Source organism: Haemorhous mexicanus, chromosome 5, assembly GCF_027477595.1.
Source record: "Haemorhous mexicanus isolate bHaeMex1 chromosome 5, bHaeMex1.pri, whole genome shotgun sequence".
NCBI lineage: Eukaryota > Metazoa > Chordata > Aves > Passeriformes > Fringillidae > Haemorhous > Haemorhous mexicanus.
Window position 1 is genome coordinate 22,988,651 of NC_082345.1, and position 21,760 is coordinate 23,010,410.

Below are 21,760 nucleotides of genomic sequence, written 5' to 3' on the forward strand. Positions count from 1 at the left end.
GCCGGGGGAGACGGGACGGGACGGGACGGGACGGGACGGTTGGGCATGGAGCGGGGCGCCGAGCCGGGCCCGGAGCTGGGCGCAGTGCTGGAGGCCGTGGAGGGGCGCGGCGGCAGCGCCGAGGCGGTGGAGAGCGTCCTGGCGTGGTACAACGAGGAGGTAACGGGTCCCATCCCCCTCCCCTCTGCGCCTATCTCCCGGCGCTGTCGCCGCCCCGCCCGCCATCGGCAGCGCCGCCAGCAGCGTCCTGGACCCCCCCCCCCCCGGGCTGGGCTCTGCAGCGGGTCCCCATCGCTCACCGCTCTACCGCCATGCCCCCTGCCCCTCACGGCCCCTGCCCGGCGCAGCCTCCCGCCCCTCCCGTGCGCTCCCCGCCTGCAGGCCGTGCAGGGCACCGCAGCACTGCCGGGACGGAGAGCCGGGGCAGTGGCTGGAGGAAAGCAGACTTCCAAGGGAACACAAAACCCTGTGCCAGGCTCGGGCCCCGGCACATTCGGTCTTGCGTTCTGCGCGCCCCATTGGGTAGTGTGGGTTATCGGTGATCGGCTGTAAAAGGAGTTGTTCGGTAGCGTTCATTTGCGTCACAAGTCTTTTAACCTACGTATACCGCTAGGCAGGGGCCGGACAGAAGAACACTGAGGTCTCTTGGTACCTGCCCACCTGCCTGAGGTGCTGCCCTTTGTGGGCAGCCCTCTATCACCGGGAATGGAGAGGGCTTTCCATCGCCTGGATAGCGACCGTGTCAGTGTGCAGGGGCAGGGTGTGTGTGTGAAATGGGCTGACAGACCCCGCTTCATTTTTCCATGTTTCTGGCCAAGCAAAGCGAAAAGGGAAGACAGCTTAAAGCAGGTTGAGCTTTTAATGCTGGCGGGTATGAAGTAGTAGTAAGGGTCTACTGCTTTTGTAGTCTGATGTGGGTATGTTCAGCCAAGAGGTAAAGATGTTTCCTGCGGATGTAGGGACGTGAAAATCAGAGTGAAAATACATGTTGGGTTAATATTTTTATTCCCACACCCCCACCCCCCCCAGGGGCATTTTTACACTTAGATTGTAGTAGAGCAGCACCGTCCATTCTGAAAGATTATGTCTCAACCCATCAGGTGTCTGCTCTTTGTATAGGTGCTTGTGTGACTGGAACACAAGTCTCTAAAGCTGGTACTGACTCAGAGTTTGGCTTTGGCTGTAATTTAAATGCAGTCATGTTGAACTAATTATTCACTGAAATTTAGGAATCTGTTACAGGAACAAACATTCAGATCTTTAGTTTAAGTTTCATTAAATTACTTTGTGATTAGGGGAGAAGCCAAATGAATGTGGATGTAATGTGGGTATTCAGCCTCTAAGAGGTGTCTTGAAATTTGCTATCTCAAGTGCAACAGGTTTTATACCTAACAATGGCAATAACTGATTTCTTCACTCAAACTTGGGCTTATAGAAGAATCTTGAGTCTTGACATAGGCTGCCTTTGTGCGGGTGAGATTCAAAGGTAGAAACTGATGCAGCTGCAAGGCACTCTGTCTGAAGGATTGGTAGATCAGGAGTCCATGGACACATCTGTTTTAACTTGCTGACCTCTGAGGTACAGAGGAAGGATTCTGATTGAAGGAGCCTTTTGTCTCTGTCCTTACTCTTCAAAATGACCCCGTGTTAAATGTTCTGTCAAAAAGCATGCACAAGCATAATTTCTTAATTTTGCTGTACTGGATTTTATGTCTTCTCAGCAGCTTTCCCAGATGAATTATTTAGGCCTGAGTTGAATCCTCAAGGACAGAGGGAGAGCTTGTGCACCTTGTGTTCTGACATTTCAAATATTTGCATGAAGTCTTGGAGTTAAGTATGTAGCTAAATACTTTTTTGGAGTGGGTGAGAAGCTTTAATGGTGTCTCAGTATCACATTGCTCTTACTGCATTTCTTGTTCAAACTTTTTAATCATCTTTCCTCCACCTCTTTTTTGTACACTTTGTTACTGACACTTTGTCTATGAGCCGGCAAAGACTGGGCAGAGTACTCCAGGTTCCAGAGGTTTAGGTTTCCTTAGTTTTTTTCCAAATACCGAATTAAATATGCTTTAATCGAAAAGAAAGGATGGATCAAGTGTAGTTCCAAAGTGCAAGTGCCTATAGAATAACCATAATGAGAGAAATTAATAGGTCTGTTGGTGCTTCTCTGTGCTGTCTTGTTTGCAGCGATTATTCCAAATCTCTGTTGCTTTACTGCTTAGGCTTGTTCTCACTACATTGGTTTTTTTGTAAACTTGCTAGAATGTTCATGTGCAAACATGAAGGTTGCATTCTCTTGGTTAATTGCTCATCATTCAATGCTCACCTGTTTTTGATTGGCGTGTCGCTGAACTTCTGTGGTCTAGTTGGGAGCCCTGTAAGAGAGAGGAAGAGGATTATTTGCCTGTTATTGAGAGAGGAGGGGAATGATTTTCCTAACATCCTCAAGGATGTTAGGAAATCATTAAATGATCATCATTAGATGATCATCATCTTAAATCCTTAGATGATGATCATCTAATTGATGTTGGTAACCTCTGGTGGTTGGGTAGATGTCCAAGGCCTTTATGTGAAATTGTGAGCTTGGGTCATGAAAGGTAAGAAGGCCCAAGAATGTGCTATGGAAAGTCACTTTTGTTTTCCAGTCACTTGCATGATGTAGCAAGTTGCATGTTAGATGTAGAAATTGGTATTTTTATTTTTTTGGAAGCTATTAATCATGCTTGATAATTTAGATTGGAAGTTTTAAAATGTTAAGAGAACTGTCTGGTATTAATACTGTTTTCTTTGTCTGATGAGTAATATTTCACTAAAAGCGTTCTTCAGGGTGCTAACAGGCCTGACTTCAGGGTGGAACTAGGCCCGACTGCTATTTGAAGTGTTTAATAAAAAAATAAGGACTTGTAGTTAGACCATGTCTATCTTTTGTTTAACTGTACCAGAGAAACAAATACCTTGTTTAAGGTGTTTTGGAAGCTGCCAGAGTGCAAAAACTCGTAGCTTTTGTAGCAAGGCTTATTTGATTTGTAGTACTTGTCTTCTGGGCAAGATGATGCCATGGTGGTTCTGGTTTGGAACAGTCAGAGCAGTCAAAAGCTTGTAACCTAGATCTCCTTGGGGAAGAATCTGGGTAATGAGGTATGTGTAAAACAAAAGGCAATATCTCTCATTTTTTACCCTGTTAAGTGCCATGTGTGAGGTGGTTGACTCGCATCCCACAGCTAAAAGCTTTCTCTGCACCAGTAGTAATTGTGAAACTCTTTGCTGGAGTAACTTACTGAAGCTTTTGCTGTTGCGGAGGATGGGAAGAGGAGGGCATGGTTGTAGCCTCATTATCTTGAAGCTGGGTTTAACCAGACCCCTGGAGTTTTGAACAGTTTTGCAGGTATTACATCCTCAGCAGCTGCTGTGCATGTAACAAACGCAAACTCTTGTCTTTGCTTACAGAATCGGGCCACTTTCAGGTTTGACCCTGCAGATGAAGACAAAAGAAAGGTGAGTAAAATAGGCTGTTGAGCTGCATACCTCAATGTAGAAGTTAAAAGAGTAAAGACAGTCTCTCAACTTAGCTGCCATTGTAAAAGGGTGCAAACAGTGAGTATAAAGTTATATTTTAATTGTTGCTTCTTCAGTCCAAGAAACATGACAACTACACATTCCCTTTTTTCTCTGAAAGAGAAATGCCCCTAGCAAAGCCCCCAGTGTTGAATGAAAGTAGTTACAGAAAAGCCTAGAAATGATTTTGCTGGGTACGGATTTGAAATGAGGTGGAGGAATAAATGTAAAGATACTCTTCTATATATACTGAGGTAAAATTTTGCCATAGGTTTTCCAGTTTTCTCTCTTCTCAGCAGGTAACAATATGACAGATGTATTTCTTGTCTATGTGAGATGCTTAAAGAACACTAGGGATTAAGATGAAGGGATAAGTAGAGAAGAAAGCTATTAAGCTGTAAGGAAGACAGGGTTGCAGAAGCCTGTTATTCCAAAGGTGCAGTAATCAGTGAGATGTGGTACATGCATGTCAGGTGTCAAAGCTGGGAAATGTGAATTGAGCTGTCCAGGTGTGATAGGGCTTAGCACATCCCTTGGGATCCATTCACAGCCTTGCATTTAAAGCTTGGACATGGAATTTTTTATTTTTTCCTGTTGTTATTTTTAGGGTGTTAGATGTAATAACAAGGCCCTTCCTTTCTGTTGTGTAATTAGCTTTGGGGCTGATTTGCATATTTATTCAGAAAACGTTCATTAGTGAGCAAGGCTGTATCATTGTGCTATTTCTGGAATAAACTCAAAGCTTGAAATCAGAATTGCAAGGTTCCTACAAGGATAGCTTGTCTGAAATTGGGCACACATTTTTTCATTCCATGATCTTATGCTAAATCTAAATATTTTAAGGTGTTATTTTTTTTCTGGTAGAAATGGATGGGATGATAAGACTGTCAGTCTTTTGCATTTGCAAACCCATCAGTTGTTTGTACTGCAATCTTCAGTTGCAATTCCTTATTACACAGAGGACTCTAAGACCTCTTAGCTTTGCTTTATCTGTGGCTTTACTGGAAGCTGACACTCAGTGATGTGGTGATGGACTGTGTGTGTCCCTTCTGATCTGAAGAAGAACTCTGCTGGGATCTGGACTTGGTGCTTACCTCTGTTCCCTCACCATCCCTCCCATCCCTTTTTACACTGTGCTTGAGCGAATCTCTGCTCTGAAAAATTGATTGCCAGCTGCAGAACACAGGAAAGGACACGAGAGCAGAGGCCAAATTGGCAAAAGCCAAATAAAGACAATGAGTTTGGAGAGATGAATGTAAGTTACACAGTATAAGGATTTTTATTTTTTTAAGCAACCCATACACACCAGTGACATGCTGAAAATACAAAAGATAAGAAAGGCCAAAACTTTGGCTTGACTTGGTTAATTGGACTGAGTAAATTGTTCTACAGTGATATATGACTATCAAAGCATGCTTTTAGGCTATAACCTAACTAAATCAGCAGTGAGTTTGTGATACTGAATTCCAGGTTGTGTTCTCTAGAAGACAGGAAGAGAGGTAATGCTATCAAGTTTGTCTGTCTGAACGTAGCCACAGGACTGTAATACATCACAGGGTGATAAAACCACAAGATTGTAATGTGAGCTGTCCTTGTATTTCTCCTGGTTGTTTAATGATGTATGTGTCTGCCTTGGCATATCTGTCATGAGTGTTCTGGATATAAATCAGATGGCAATCCATGTTGTACTGTAAGGTCCACTCAGATACCAGGCACATCAAGTCAGTGTCAATCCTTCTTAACTTGTTATATACTAATAAAAAATATGAATTTATGGAAGCCTGTTTTCAGTTTCTGTGTGTAAACAATATAGAAATTGTCAACCAGAAGTAAATGTGTTCTGAAATAGCAACTGAAATAAAGGCAGTGGTGTTGTTTTTGAAGAGTTTAATGAGCGCTTAGAAATCTACAATATTTGTCTCAAGCAGTCAAGAAGTTTTTGACAGTTCTGCTGGGAAAAGCTGAGTCTCCAGAACTGCGACACTTCGCAGCACCATGCCATGGTTGAGGCAAACTGTTGGTCTGTTCTGGAGTCCACTTCAGAAAAGTGGTGTCTATTAACTTGACCAGTCACCTTGGAAAGAGTTGTCAGGTATAGTGTCTTGCTCTCTCTGGCAGAGCAGGTGCTTCAGCTCAAGCTCCCATGTTAATAAAAAAAGGAAAGGGTTTTTTTTGACCACTTAATCCGTATTTAATAGCTTCGCTCTCCATTATTTATACTTTGTTGGGGCCAAATACTGCTTCTGAAGTAGCAACACATTTGTGCTGTTTACAGACTTCAGATAGTAAGAAAATTACAGTACTGTTTGTGCCCTGGAAATGTCTCTCAGCACTGATTGCCTGGTTGTTCATAGCATTCCACAGCTGGAAGTTCCCACAGCACCATTTGCTGTGATATAACAGATGAAGTAAATCTGTCCAAGATGGCAAGTAGGGCTTTTTAATTTGGATGAAGGCACTGAGTTTGCAAGAGGAAGGGGAAAAAAGGGAAACAGTAGCCCAATGTAAGAATATGACTTAAAAGCCATATTCTTACCTGACATGACTGAACTATTTCCTCTTTAGCTCCATACCTTTCTGTCTGCTTCACCTCTTGTAGTACTTGCAGCATCTGGTTTCTGCTGTATTAGGTCCAGCATACTGTGTTGGTTCTCTTAATAGAAATCTTCAGAATTTGAGACCAGTGTTCTTGCGTTATTGTCTAGGTTTGATTTGAACATGATAGATCTGAAATTCAGTGGGAAGAAAATCACCCAAAACAGTCTTTTCCCCTTGCATCGCTGAGTGTTTCCAAGGTGTTGAAATAGCTGGTGGTAAATCATATCAAATGTATGCGGGGCTTTCTCTACCAGCTAAATTCATCATGAAGGGAGATTCTCAAAGTCTGTGTACAGTACCATATTTTAACTCTGGAAGAAGTGAAGTATGTTGATGGAGCAAGATGCTGTCACACTCTAAATCTTAGAGAACCTCATTCTTAAGTTAGTGCTCTTGATGCTGTGATGCTTCAGGGAGGTCTGAAGGTTCCTGCAGCCACCAAGGCACAGTTTTTCTCCTCCCAGTAAACATTGGGTAAGCTTTTAAAGTCTATTAGTGAGTGTCCTCTAACAATATAATGCTCAGGTTCTCCTGTGGGCACACTGTGTGGTATCTTAGTCATTGCTGTTACTGTTCTGACTTCTCCAAGACCCCTTTAAGGGAATACCAGTCTGTAAGAGGAAAAAAGTACTAAGTATATCGCATTAATACTGAGCATTTGTTCTAATTCCCTCTGGTCCTGCCCATTCCCATCCAGCATTTTTCAGCTTTTACTGAAACCTCTTAAGGTTCCTGAAACCCATCTCTCCTTTTAACATCCTTCTTTCACTATGGGATTACAGAAGATAAAAGGGTTCTCCCTCTCCCTGTCCAGTGAGGTGAGCAGGGGCTGCTGTGAGTGCAGCTACACAGGATTTAACCTTTCTGTGACTCTGAAGCAAGTGTTCAATCCACCAGTTCTGACAACAGGGATTGCTCAGTGTGTTCCTCACCTCACTTGCAGAACTGTTCTGCTCTCACGTGTTCGAACCTTCAGCTTGGAGCTGTGCCATGTCAGAGCTGGCAGGCTTCTGCCAAACAGCTAACTTCCTGCTGTCAGTGCGGGCTCAACAATGAAGTGCTCAAAATAAAGCAGGCTGAATCCTCAAGGAATGCAAGTATACACCTTCCCACCCACATCTGTCCACACAGACTAGGCAAACATTTGGCACAGTCTTCTCAGGGGAGGTTATCTAATTGTCCTGTTATTCAGCACAGTTGATGATACTTGTTTGTATAAATGTTGTTTTGACTTCCAGCGAAATGAAAGTTGTAACTAACATTTCAAATATTCTTGGGCTTGCTTTCTCACTGCCAGGATGCTTAGCTCTGAAACCTAATAGACATTTAAACACAGAAACTGAAGAGTTATGCTCTCCTTTCCATCTCCTCCCCTAACCCCAGCCTAATCAACCTGTGAACAAAGATAGTGGAAGATAATGGAAGTATTCGGCCCAAAGTCACACAGCAGGTCTGTGGCTAAGCAAGGGAGAAAACAGCGATCTCTTGTGTCTCAGGAGAGGTCTTTTTCTACTGGACTGTGTTGCTTCTTAGCATCAAAGCTTTACGCTGTCAAGATAAAGGACCAAAATAGATTAATAGTTTATTTGTCAAAACAAGATGACAAATGGGTTTTTCTGGCCTTCCTGTTTTGATACAAGATTTAATACTATAGCCTAGACAAAAGGAAGGGTTTGCATTTTTCTGTGTTAATACTAGCACAGACGCTGAGAAATCTTGAATTTCAGCGAAATTAATGGATTTTACAATAAAAAAACCATTAAAACTAGAAACTGCCTAGAGTCTGTGAAAAAGTATATGAAAAACATTGCTTGCTGTAACATGATTGATGCGAGTCAAATGTTATCTCGATGTTGACAGGGTAGAACACCAAAGAAAGAAATGTTAAAATCTTGCAGTGACCTAAAGGGCAGCAAACAAAGGCCCTGAAACTGGAACAATCATCATATGTGTTGTGAAAGGGGGAGGTACCTTCCTGTCTGAATTTTCACTTGCTTTCATTTCCAACCACATAAATGAAATCTGTCCCCCTTAGTTTATGCCATGCTAATGGCCTACAGGGTGAGAAAGAGCACCACCTAAAGAAAATGAAAAGCATAATAATGTTGTTGTGGTCACATCTCTTCCTGTTTCTCTTCTCTCTGTGCATCATTTCCCTTGTGCCATCAAGGCCAAAACAGAAAATGTGCTATATGGCATTTGGTTTTAATTGTCTCCAAGGCAATTTCCTAATGGGGTGAATCTTTCCATGGATAGCTCTGCAATTATAATCAGATACTCTAGCTTTTCTTGAGCTGCTGATGGCTCTTGGGATCGGCCAACAGTGGTTCACTGTCACAGATACCCTAAGTGATTGCTGCTTCCTCTAAAATCACTGTTGATGTCTCACTGGGTCTTAACTCCAGAGAACTTTGTCAGCAGTTAAGTTGTAATCAGGTTGCTAAGTCTCTAAAAAAAAAAAAAGTTATATTTAATATCTATCTTTAGTACAACTCTTCAGAGTTAAGACTCTTCTGGTGCTGCATTTCACTATGATTTGAAGCCAAGAGATGATTTTATATTTTTAAATTAAATTGCATGTCATTTACTGTATGGAGGGAAGGTTAGACTTCCACCTCTCACAGCAAGTTAACCAGGAGGTTGATGCCCTTTGGCAGCCCTCCTGCAGTGCTTTTGACATTTTCCAGTGACACTTTCATAACAGCAGGTGGATGAAACCTAAAGTCAGAATTTGACAGATAAGTGTTCAGAATTTGGACAAATTGTTACAGACCACCTTGTAGCAGCTGTTACCAACAAGGAAGACAATAACTGCTAAGTCTAGTTGAAAAGTGCTTAAATACAGAATAAACTAGCATTTTTCTGAAGTTCTGTGAACTGTCTGTTCAGTCTATTTAGACTTCAGCTAGGCCTTTGACACTGTCTCCCACAGCATACTCCTGAAAAAACTGGCAGCCCATGGCTTGGACAGGAGCACTCTTTGCTGGGTTTAGAACTGGCTGGATGGCTGGGCCCAGAGGGTGATGGTGAATGGTGCTGCATCCAGCTGGCAGCCAGTCACTGGTTGTGTCCCTCAAGGGTCTGTGCTGGGGCCAGTTCTATTTGATATTTTTATAGATAACATGGATGAGGGCATCGAGTCTCTCATTAGCAAATTTACAGATGACATTAAGCTGGGGGCTTGTTTTGATCTATTGGAAGGAAGGAGGGCTCTGCAAAGAGACTTAGATCGATTGGATGGATGGGCAGAGTCCAACAGGATGAAGTTTAATAAGTCTAAGTGCTGGGGTCTACATTTTGGCCACAAAAATTCCCTACAATGTTAAAAACTGGGAGCAGTGTTGCTGGACAGTGCTCAGATGGAAAGGGACCTGGGGGTACTCGTCGACAGCCAGTTTAATATGAGCCAGCAGTGTGCCTTGGTGGCCAAAAGGGCAACGGCATCCTGGCCTGCATTAGGAATCGTGTGGCCAGCAGGAGTAGAGAGGTCATCCTTCCCCTGTACTTGGCACAGGTGAGACCGCATCTTGAGTACTGTGTCCAGTTCTGGGCCCTCAGTTTAGGAAGGAGGTTGAGACGCTTGAGCACGTCCAGAGGAGGCAACAAGGCTGGTGAGGGGCTTGGAACACATGCCCTATGAGGAATGTTTGAAGGAATTGAGGTTGTTTAGCCTGGAGAAGAGGAGGCTTAGAGGTGACCTTGTTGCTCTCTACAACTTCCTGAAGGGAGACTGTTCCACCAGACAGCAATTGGCAGAACAAGAAAGAGGACACAGTCTCAAGCTACGTCAGGGAAGGTATAGGTTGTATATTAGAAAAAGTTTCTCACCGAAAGAATAATAAAGTACTGGAATGCTCTTCCCAGGGAGGTGGTAGAATCACCATCCCTGGATGTGTTTAAAGAAAGACTGGACATGGCACTTGGTGCTATCATCTAGTTGAGGTGTTAGGGCATAGGTTGGATTTGATGATCTTAGAGGTCTCTTCCAGCCTCATTATTCTGTGATTATGTGATTCCTCAAAACCAAACAGACTCCACACTTCAGCTTGCTAAGCAGAGGTAATTGTATGGAAAACTCTCAGCAATGGAAAGTGAACTCTTGTAAGAAGTTGAGCTGTTTTGACTGTGGATCTAGACCAGTCATTTTTTGTTTTGGGCATTTTTAAAAACACTTCAAAGCTGCCACCTTCAGAAACATTTAGTGTAGGTCTAGCATACCACACTTAAATCAGGGACTTGTGCAGATCTGTGTGAGCAGCACTAGGTTAATGGTAAAGAACTCTGTACTTAAATGTCTTTTTCCAGCCACAGTAAGTACCTATATGCCTGTACAGGTGGTCACATGCGGGGTTTTTAGTGCTGTCGTGTCTCTAATAAAAGATTCTGATAAAAGGTTTCTCATGTTGCATGTGTGATAAGAGGTGCAGCTCATTCCTTGTTTTCAGGCTCTTACTGGATTGTCTAGTCAGGGCTGTGGAAACACAGTCAAGATCTTGGTTGTCTGGGTGGTGCTTTTGGATGGTCTTAACCCTAGGACAAGCATCCTCGAAGTCATATTGTGAGTTCCTACTGTTTGACTTCGTTTACACATTTTCGTTGTTAGAAGAAAACAAGTTTAAGTCTTCGGTTGTTTGCTCCCATATTCTTCTGGAGTGTCTATTCTAGGTATGCTTTAGATTTAATGTTTGTTCTTGATTTTGTTCATTATTTTATTTTGACTTTAGGTATAAGTCATCACAGTATTAATACTGGCTTACATGTCCCAAGTGGAACCTTTGTTTTGAACTTTTGTGTCTGGGTCATGGGCTTCTGTGCTCCTCACCTTCTCATTGTGGTGTTGATAGTGAAATTCCAGAGACCATTCACCAAGAACCATTTTATACTTTACTAGTATTCCTATGCTTTTTGTAATGATTTTTTGACAGAGACTGCCTGAGATCACTATATGAATTTTGGATCCTAAGCAGACTTCTGCACTAGGGCTCTTCCACTCAGTGGCTGCTCTGGCTTCTTCAGTAATTTATTCATGTTGATGGTCAAGACACCAAGCTGGGGAGTAGAGGAGCATAGAGAAACTGTGTCCTAGGAGGTACAGTGCAGTTTCTGTTGTATTGGGAATTTCTTTGTTACTATACTTCTGATGCTAGTACCCATGAGTAGTAGTGTTGAGCGTAAGGCATAAAAACCCACTGGAGTCCTCTCACATCAAGAAATCTTTTCTGGCCTCTCTTTTCTCCCCTTTGATTGATTGATTGTCCATTTCTGTCTTATAAAAGGTAATGCTTCTGTAATTCAGATGTTACAGTTCTGACCTGCAGATTATTGGAGTGTTGTATTTTCCCATGCTGCATTTATGTGATGATTTACCTCTGCAGTCCTGTTGGTATAAGGAATCTGTGAACTATTTTGACATCATGAACAATTTGTGTTGATAAAGCAGCAGCTTTGCTGGTTTGGTAGAACTGCTACAGTCTGCCTTCAAGGAAAACTGCATTATGTTTCTGTGTCAAAGGTGTTATTTCTGAGAGTCGTACTTAAAATGGGAGAAGTCTGTCAATTAGGTTGAAGAGGCCACATAAATTACAGCTGCTACCAAACATGGAGTACTAATCCTTGTGTGTTAAGTGGCAGTTATTTTGGTTTCTTTTTCTCCCAGCCTTCTGACAACAACCTTGACTTAAAATTCTCCAGGTGCTGTAGGTGTGACTGTTGTACTTGGACATATTTTTGCTTTCACTTCTCTCTAGCTTTGTTATTCTTCTGGAGTTTTTAGTCCTGATACTGTAACTGGCAGTGGTGGGTAACAGCTGCCATTTTGGCTTAATGCTTCTGCAGATGTTGATGTATTTGGATTGTGTCCATGAGGAAAGCTGCTTTTGGTACTCTCTGGAGGCCTTTGGTAACAGTACATATTTTGAAGTGCTAATATGGAATACCTAGTTTCTCAAGTCAGATAAAACCTCAGAAGTTATATGGAAGCTTAGCAAAGAGTTTCTTATTGCCACCAATATTTTGACACTAAAACTGTTCCCCTTTCCTTTGTTGTGTTTGCCTAGAAACTGTGCGAAGGAATTCTAAACATCCTTGAAAAAGACACAAAAACTTCATGTCAAGTTGCATGCCTGGAGGCCCTCCGGATTCTCTCCCGGGACAAGAAGGTTTTAGTGCCTGTAACCACAAAGAGGAACATGCAGATCCTTATGAAGCTAGCAAAGCTGGACACTGTGGAAGATCCACTGGAGAGAGTTTCTGAATTTCCTGTGATAGTAGAAGCCTTAAAATGCCTCTGTAACATAATTTTTAATAGTTCAGTTGCACAGAAGCTCAGTTTGGAGCTGAATCTTGCAGCAATGCTCTGCAATCTTCTGCAGAAATGTAAGGACCGGCAGCTTGTTGATGACATTAAATGCTTTGATTTGCGTCTCCTCTTCCTCTTGTCGCTTCTGCACACAGATATTAGAGCACAGTTGCGTCAGGAGCTACAAGGGGTGCAGGTTTTGACTCAGGCTTTGGAGAGTTCCCTGAGTGTAAGATGGACAGAAGAGTATAAGGCTGCAGAAGATCGTGACAGGCTTCCTCTTTCTTTGCAAGAGACAGATTGTGCCATTGAGGCACTAAAGGCTCTATTTAATGTAACACTTGACAGTTGGAATGTCCACAGCAAGGTAAGGCTTTGCTGAAGTGCTTTTTTCAGTTGATTTTGTTTAGCCTGCAAGAACCAGCAGGTAGATACGCAGGAGGCAGTTGTTGTTCCTGCTACAACGTGGGCAGAAAATCTTATCCATACATTTTCTGTGTATTGGGAGATCTGCTTGGCTTGCCTAATGCAAGTTTAAACTGTATGTTTTCGGATAAAAAAATGCAAAAAATACTATTTCATAAAAGTCTTAGATTTCCAAAAGAAAATAAGTGTTGTTCACTACTAATTAGCTGGCTAGGAAAAACTTCTAAGTGTACCAGATGGCTGCATCTTTGGAGCCTATGGCAATAGGGCAATAGATAGAGCTGAGAGAACTTTCTAGGTTTTCTCTGTTGCATGATAAGTACATCGATTCTCATTTTTAACAAATAATTCTGATGAACGAGTGCTACTGTTGTTAATATCTTTGTCCCATCCTCCCAACACCAGCTTTGGACTTCAACATTATCTTTTTAGATGAGATCAAGTACAAGAACAAAATACACTCTCATTGTTATGTCTATAAGGTTTATCTTGGTTTGTTTTTGTTATTATGTCATATCTTTTTTTTTCCTCAGATAAATATGCTTCCTATATGTTGCATCCTTAAACTTATAAACAGAAATTACAAGGGTAATTTTTCTGAATAACCTGAGTCTGTGCTAAAGCAGGAGAATTATATAGGGAATCTTTCGTTTTAGTACACATCATAGTCTCTAGAACAGTGTTATTTACTTTCCATTGGACATGGTAAATATGCAGCATATAAAGCTGATCAAAATTCTGCATTAGTTAAAACTTGCAAATAATTACTCTTTTTAGTGCATTGGACTAAACAGCAAATCAGATATTAATTATAACTTTAAGGAATGTAAAACTTGAGCAAAGTTGGAAGTTTGTATTCTTTGCTTTAATGTCTCAAGAATATGCTGAATGAGAAATCCTGAAATTTAAGATAACCTTATGGAGGGGTCAGAGAAGCCAATATTTGAGTTTCAAGGAAATATAAAGAAAGTGAGGTTTCTTTCTTCTGTTTATATTCCTGACTTAGACCCTTATTAAAAATATCTTTAACTTTGTCAAAGTTTCTTCTATAGACAAGTCATTGTTCTGGAGGAAAAAAAGCATGTAACAGAGTTACATGGAAAGTTTGAAAAAGAAACTGTATTACATGTTCACCTCTTGAGAGATAAACTCCTGATATCTGGAAGTTGATTTACTTTTAAATAATAGAATCTGGAGAGATATAAAGCCCAGTTCACTGTCTTTTCCTCCTTAATATCCCGAGCATGCATGTAGCCCCCCCCCCCCCCCCCCTTTTTTTTTTTTTTTTTGAGATTTTAAGACATCCCAGGGCAGGAGAATCTTATGTGCATTTTGAGATAAAGCTTAGATAATAACTCTTTACTAGAAATTCCTGAAGCAGAGTACTTTTAAATTAAAGAACTTTTTAGTGGCTTTTAGCTGTTAGCCAGATATGTTATGTGACATTCTGCTTAGTGAATATTCCAGCAGTAATTTTAATGGTCTGGTAGAAGAGTGAAAGACATGTTAATGAAGTGGGCTGAAGACACAGAATTTGAAGAAATTCCAAACAGCAGAACACATGGAAAATAAAAGGAGAGCAGAGAGGTTGGGAATGTGGGTGAAAGCTAAACAAGATCTATCCTGATGTGGAGAGAACCATTTGAAACACCAGTATTTAATGACTGGAGATGGTTTCAAAGTAGCAAATGCAGACAAGAGCTGCAGATGGTACAGTTGGCAGATTTTGATGCTGATCCTTCAAAAGATACATTGGGTGCTTTGTGCCAGGTCAAACATTCTAGAAGGTAGGACAGATGCCAAGAAGAGCTGTTGAAAAGGGTGAGGACAATGAAACAGAATTAAATGGTTGCAGTTACTGGTGTACTATTGTGTGGCTGCTGTCTGGTGGGAGATTGGGAGGGGGGGATTGCTTGGAGAGAGGAAAAGGTAAGGCAAGTAAGGTTGCTGAGAAGTTATTAATGGAATGGAGGAAAGGTATCAAGGGAATTAGAAAAAAATAGACAGACTAGGTGGAGGGAGTGAAACTTGGCAGCAAAAGGCCTGAATGAGGAGAAGACAAATTAAGTGAAGAACATGCATAATCTAAATGGATGAAGAGGTGACCTAGTGTAAATACAGGAAGTAAGAGTGGTGTGTTAGGAATAGTGGTATGGAATTGAGCAAACACTTGTAACTGGGTTTTCTACTAATGAAGGCTGATTTAACTGGAAAAACCTCCCCAGTGAGTTTTACAAGGCCTGACTTTTTCAAAGTCAGCTTATAAGAGTTATGTAGCATTAAGCATTCAGTGAAACTAAGGTACAGTCCTTTTTTTGATAGGGATGGATGTTATGATCTAATAGATATTTTCCATCTTTAACTTTTATTATTCTAGTGACCTGAAAGCCTTACTTGCAATCTTCAAAATGAAAAAATATCTTCATAATTTATATTTATATAGAATGAATCTCATCAATTTCGTTATATGGCTGCCATCCTTCGACACTGCTTATTAACCACGGGCCCTACTGAAGAAAAAACTGAAGAGTTGCACAGGTTGGTAGAATTACAGAACCAATATATGTTAAAAGGTTTTTGTTTGGTTGGTTTTTCTAAATAGAAATTACTTTGCCTAAAATCTAAAGTAGAAATCTGAGAAACAATGAAAACTTAATTTATTTTGAGTTAATATTGTTAATCTTTTTTTTGATGAAAGCTGTTTTCCTCAGACATTGTTTTAGCATATCCAGTTTTCCAGAGAGAAGGTGGCTGGCAAGATTGTTATTTTCTGTCACTGATAATGAAGCTCACCTCTTTTAAATTTTGGTTTTATGTTCACGTGTGTGCATCTGAGGATGAAAATACGTATGGAAGTTGTAAGTGAAGTTCAAACTGAAGTGGAATGCAACTTCTGTTGTTTTGCCCAGAAACTAATGAAAACACTACATTTTGAGATTTCTATATATAAGTTTTCCAATTCTGATGAATTGGGGTGGAAGTAACAAGTTGATATTTTATCCTAATAGTTCTAGGCTGCTTTATTGGAAGTACCAATAATTTTCCTTGGTAATAATATTTTTTTTTTCAAAGATGAGTGAATCACACAGTTTTAGGTGTGTGGTTTGGTTTTCTTTTTCCTCAGTCCTGCACCCAACTGTTATGTATTGGCAGCCAATAAATCAATCAAAACTCAGATTATTTGTGGTGAGGTAGTGGGTCTTTGTTTAGTGTTACTGTTCTTTCTCTGTGACACCCTTATTTTTACCGAGTAGGTCAGCTGTTCACTGGGCCTGACAGTACAGTAGCTTCCCTCAGCACTGAAATGTTGCCATTTTCTTCTTCAGAGATGTCTGCATATCTTACTGTAGGATCTTTAGAAGGTCTGCTGGGCCAGTCTCTAGGAAGAAGGATACAGCTTTTTATACACAGCATTCTTGAGTGTTAAATGACCTTGATTAAAATCTTGGAAAGCTCTTAGAGATCAACAGTCTCAGGAGGTGACTACTAAACTCCTACATCAGAGCCCTTCTCAGTTGGTGCAGACTAGTTTAGAATAATTTAGGATACTGCTACAGTACTTGCCATGACTGAAGTTAGTGCTGTGTCCTAAAGGGCAGTTAGTGTTTTCTCTTTGCTGCTGCTTATGGTGGGTGCTTTGTGCTCTCAGCCTCCTTTAAGGGAGGGACTGGCAGGAATAAAATCTCTACTGCAGGGAGAATTTAAAAATTTTGGATAAAATCAACAGTTATGAGAGAGCTACAGGAACTATTACACAGTTGATGCTCTTCCCAAGATCTGTTCCCTTGTCCAGAAATCTGACTAGTCTGATCACCCTGTTAAATATATTGCCCTGTGAAATTAAATTGTCTTGTGCTATTGAAAAAGGATGCAAGTTATGCAGATCCTTTTGGTTTTAGCTTTTGCACACACTTGCAGCTGAGATCCAGAAAAGGGCTTTACATAAAGAAGTAGACAGCTGTGAAGTTGATGTAGTGTTGGTGTGGTTTCTGTCCTTGCGTTTTTCACTGTCAAGGAGATTTTTTTGTTGCAGTGCTGCCCACATGGGCCTTATGGAGACACAAAGTCAAAGCAAAGGTTCTCCATAATTCTGAGAGGGGGAAGCTGGAAAGAAATGAGGACACACATCATTGCCTTGTATCAAGGCAGCTGTTCCCCCTTCTCCAGCAGAGACTCAGTGTAGCACTGCATTAGTCTTTCTGCTATGCTGAGAAAACAACTTTGTCCCTCAGTTACCAAACTGTAGCTGATTAAGTTAGCTGAAGAGTAAAGAATGCAAGTATAGCATCTTTGCTTGTGGATTTGATCTTGATTTATGTGCTGCAAGAGCACCATGCAGGATTTGACTGTGATTCAAATAGTTCAGCCATTTTGCTGAACCTGAGTTGTGTCTTTGAATACTGCAAGGATGAAGTAAAAGCTGAATAATTGAATACACTTTTCCACCAAGACTGTTCATCACAAGGCAGCTCTGGAATAGAAAAGCTATACTCAGAAGTAATGCCCCTGCAAATCCTCAAATGGATTGGGGCCTGCATCCAAGGGCCTGACTTCAGTCTGCTGATTGATTTGAACAAGCAAAACTCAATTCCTGATAGGAGCTACACTAAGAAATGAGTAAACTGCTGTTAGCACTGTGTAGCTAAAAGAGAGAGGCCGGTGTCATCATTTGGGCCATTCAGCATGCTGGACTCAGACCGTGCAATCTTTACTGCTAGAGATGAGGTGTGAGTCAGACAGCAGAGCACAACTTCCAGCTCTGCTTTCCTCCTGGAGCGTATCACTAAGGCAGTTATGGAAACTGTGTTAAAAATAAAATTAAATACAAACAGTTGTGAATGCAGAATAAACTGTATGAGGCAGCGGGGAGATATAAATATATTTCTCAGGATTGCTGATTACTTGCACTTCCCTAAGTTTGTAAATCTGCAGAACCTAAGATGCTTCAGTGAAAGGTTTGGGCAGCCTGTTATAGCACATAGTTTGAATGCCTGTGCTCTGAATGTGTAAGTTGAGGATTTATTTTAGGTGAACAGTGAATGTTGGACACATGCCCTGAGCCACGATGTACTGATTGTCAGTGTGACTATTTCTAATAAAAAAGCAGAAGTTAGCCATAAAATATCTTAACTACTTTAGTACCCAGCATTGTTGTTGTGGTTCTGTTGTGGCATTGCTTAATGTTTGAATATGAACAACTTAAAGTACCACATGTTAGAGTGAGTGCCATTTTTCCCCACTAACAAGGTTTTTATCAAGGCATTCACTGTCTCTAAATAGGCCTTTGCTTCTGAATTTGCATATCAGGAGGGGGCTGGGAGCATGAGTGGGTGGATGTCATGTCCCAGTGATTAATGATCTGTAGGAAGCCAAAAAGGGGAGAGTAATATACGCAGTATTTCTACCCCCTGGAGTAGGAATGCAAACACTATTGTGCATATCTGTGCATAGTCACTGACTTCCTGGTAGCTGGAGAATTTCATACACTCCTCTGCCACAAATAAAACTGTCAGTGGAGTGACAAAGATCAGAAAGCCGGGCTTCATTTATTGAAAAGAATAGCTCAGGCACAGTGATCCAGAAAATTAATTTTGTAGGTGTTAGGGAATTTGGTTGTTTAATAAAAAACTGGTAAAAAGAGAACTTTTGATGAAAGGCCTGAAGCCATCAAATATTTGTTGAATTTCTTCTGTTTTGTTTCTGACTATTTCTGAATTATGGGAGAGGAATAACTTCTGTGATATAAAAGACATATCTTGAGCAGGATTTAGAAACAAAACAAAGAGAACAGGCATTCCCAAAAGTAATAGTGGTCTGAATTTCAATTACTAAAAGAGCAAAAAGGAGATAGCACAGTGTGGACCAGCCACCCAGTCTGATCAAACCAGAACCAGCACATTTGTTAGAAATCCTGTTACAGTCAGATGGCCATGGTTTGCTTTCTCTTTTGCTAATTCTTTGTTAGAATTGTATTAATAACTTAGAAACAGAGGGCAGCTTCTAAGTAGATATTATTAAAAGTCCTAAATGAATTTGTTTGAAAAGGTTTCTCCATTCTTGGAGCACTTCACCACTCCTTGAAACATGAGTGCTCATTGGTTCATTCATAGCTTTGAGGTCTGCATGGGTAAACCTGAATAGTTTCGTGCTATTTCTAAATACATCAGTTTTTAAGTTTAGTTGGACATCAGCAAGTAAATAATGATGGAATTCTAATTTTTGCAGCGTCTGCGTAATTTCTCCCAGTGTTCAGGAACAGTACAAGCCCAAGTCTGTACAATGAGAACAGGGTAGATAGCAAACTCAAGGCATGTGTACCCTGCAAGAGACCCTTGCAAAGTAAGTCCCACCTTACTCTGTTGAAGAGGAGGGAGGGACCCTGTGGCCTAATTGAAATAATTTAACGGCTCTTTGGAAGCTCTCCTCTTTGTGTCCTAGAATGAGAACACTCATTCTGTTACTGAAGGATAGTGCTTGATAAATAAACTTGAGTCTTTTTTTAATGTATTAAAAGCCTTCTGCAAGCTAAATAAAAACAAAAATATTTCAGGGGACCTAAGAAAAGGCCACTTTGCCCCCCTATTACAACAGGAGGAAATGTCCATATTGTATTTTGTCACACTAATGTTGGTAATGTGGATGTATGGTAAAATGTTTTAAGTTTCAAGGAGGAAAAAAACTCTTGACTACTGAAAATCAATGTGAGAGTTCCCCCTGCTGTCCTGCAAGATCAGCTGCTGTAGCTTGCTGCTGGAAGCTGTGCCTTATCCATGGGATGAGACACTGTGGGGGCTGGAGTAATCCTGCACTGCTGCTTTTGGAACTTTTTGTCTTTCTTTTTCTTTCTTTGTTCCAAGAGCCAGAACTCAGGCGATAATGGAGGCCACCTTCTTTAAAACCCACAGAGGAGAAAATAAAGCACTGTTTGAGTTGTAGGGCATCTTTTTGATTGCAATTGTACAAGCAGTTTATGGTGAGTTGTACTCTGTTTTTAATTCTTTCTTCCAAATGAATAATAAATTTTTAAAATCTGTTTCAGCAATGCAGTCAACCTCTTAAGCAATGTTCCTGTTTCTTGCTTGGATGTTCTTATTAATCCATCGTCCCAAGAGGAAACAGATATAAAATACAATGGTATGAATATGGGAGCTATTCAAATTTTACTGGATTTCATGGAGAAGAGAATAGACAAGGTATGGACTGCAGGGATTTTTCTCAAAAGGGGCCTCTTTCACTAAGGAAAAAGTGCACATATATCAAGTTTTGTATAAACCTTTCAGCCAGTACTTAGCACAAATAGGGATGTCCTTCTAAACTGTGAAACACTTCCAAATTCCTGTGAATATCTGAAGCTATTTGCTGTGTGTCTGAGGATGAACATTTGGCTCTTTGTGTAAAATTCATATTTTGGCTCTCATATACAACTTTATTGAAGCATTCATAGAATTTGAAAATGAAAGTTTGCTCTTAAAATGTTTTATTTGTATTTGGCCTTATTTTAGGGAAGCAGCTACAGAGAAGGTCTGACTCCAGTTCTTAGTTTATTAACTGAATGCTGCCGAACTCACAGGAATATCAGGAAGTTTATCAAAGCTCAGGTAAGTAAAATCCATTGAAATTTGCGGATGAAGCTGGTGATGAACTTTGAGGTTTGTACATCAGTGCAGGACAATGCTGTAGAAATAATTTTTCAGTCATGTAAATCACTAGATACTATGGCCTGAGTTCCATGATACATTTTGTAGAGCTGTTAAATAATAACATCAGGGGTATTGTAAAGCTGTGTCAATGTGAGTCACCATGGATCAGATGAGATGGGTAAAAAACTCAGTAAGGTCTATTCCCTTACAGTGAGCAAATAAGAAACATTTCAGTGCAGTTAATTAGACTTTGCAGAGCTGTGTGGTGGCAAGTGAGAATACAGGTGTTTTGATGGGTTCTGCTTGAGGTTTAGTTTTACTTCAGCAGGAAGGAGTTGTTTGGATTAAGACTTGTGTATCAGTGTATATCAGCTATCCTGTCAAACTAAAAGTGTCCCTGGATGGAGGCACACTTCATCACTTTGTCTCTTATAAGAGCTCTTTATTACAGTATGGACTGTGGCTTTTAACAGGGAAGATTTCTGTGCCATGGTTAAAGACCTGAAGGATCTGTGTAGCTTGGTGGTTGAGTGTGGTGTTTTCTATTTGTTTTGCTGCTTTTCCTGAGGTCAAGTGGAAAGAAGTTAAAAGATAAGCACAAGAAAGAAATTGCTTCTCTGGTTTCTGCTGTTCTTCTCCTAAGCTGCAGTGACTTTTGAGTTGCATCCTAGATGCTGCTCCCAGATCAAAGCTGTGCCTGAATTCGTAAATAGAATTTAAAACTAAGAAGAGCATATATTTTCTGCCTCTTTCATTGATACCAGAAAAGTGTTCTTGAGGAATTTAAGAAACTTGTTATTTGTTTTTGTTCACAGCAGTTAGTTTTTAGGATACTTTGCTGATCTGTTAACTTCCAAAAAAAAAAAAAGTTGCAGAGCCAAGCGTACAGAAGCTAGAAAATGAAGTTGTCTGCATGTTTTTACAACATCTGGGCATCTCAATGTCAGGATATAATTGCATGCTGACTCCTGCCACAGGACCACTGCCTCAAATAGTGCAGAGAATGGATGGATGTTGCTAACAGCATGACTGCATGTTTGATATTTTGAATTACCCTCATTGTTAAGTTCTGGCCTTGGGCTTTATTTATTGTGTGCTGTTCAAATTGTGATCTGAAGACAGGATGATTGATTTCCTCATGGACTGTCCTATGGCACTCATCACTGTATTAGTATTAGAGTACTTTAAAACATTAATTCATTCTTACAACACACTGGGAAATGGCAGTCATGGTACTATCCCC

At 40.7% G+C, this 21,760-nt stretch overlaps 1 protein-coding gene across 2 annotated transcripts in view; it reads left to right on the forward strand.

Moving 5' to 3' along the window:
- The window catches only part of RIC8B (RIC8 guanine nucleotide exchange factor B), a 32,427-nt gene continuing 10,667 nt past the window's right edge, over positions 1-21,760 (forward strand). For both annotated transcript variants that reach the window (XR_009486497.1, XM_059846263.1), the window contains exons 1-6: positions 1-159; positions 3,448-3,495; positions 12,210-12,818; positions 15,321-15,415; positions 19,917-20,070; positions 20,380-20,475. Coding sequence is in view for 1 of the 2 variants with exons in the window: in XM_059846263.1 (XP_059702246.1) it covers positions 46-159; positions 3,448-3,495; positions 12,210-12,818; positions 15,321-15,415; positions 19,917-20,070; positions 20,380-20,475 (1,116 nt within the window). In the remaining variant the exon portion in view is untranslated. The remainder of the gene's footprint in view (positions 160-3,447; positions 3,496-12,209; positions 12,819-15,320; positions 15,416-19,916; positions 20,071-20,379; positions 20,476-21,760) is intronic.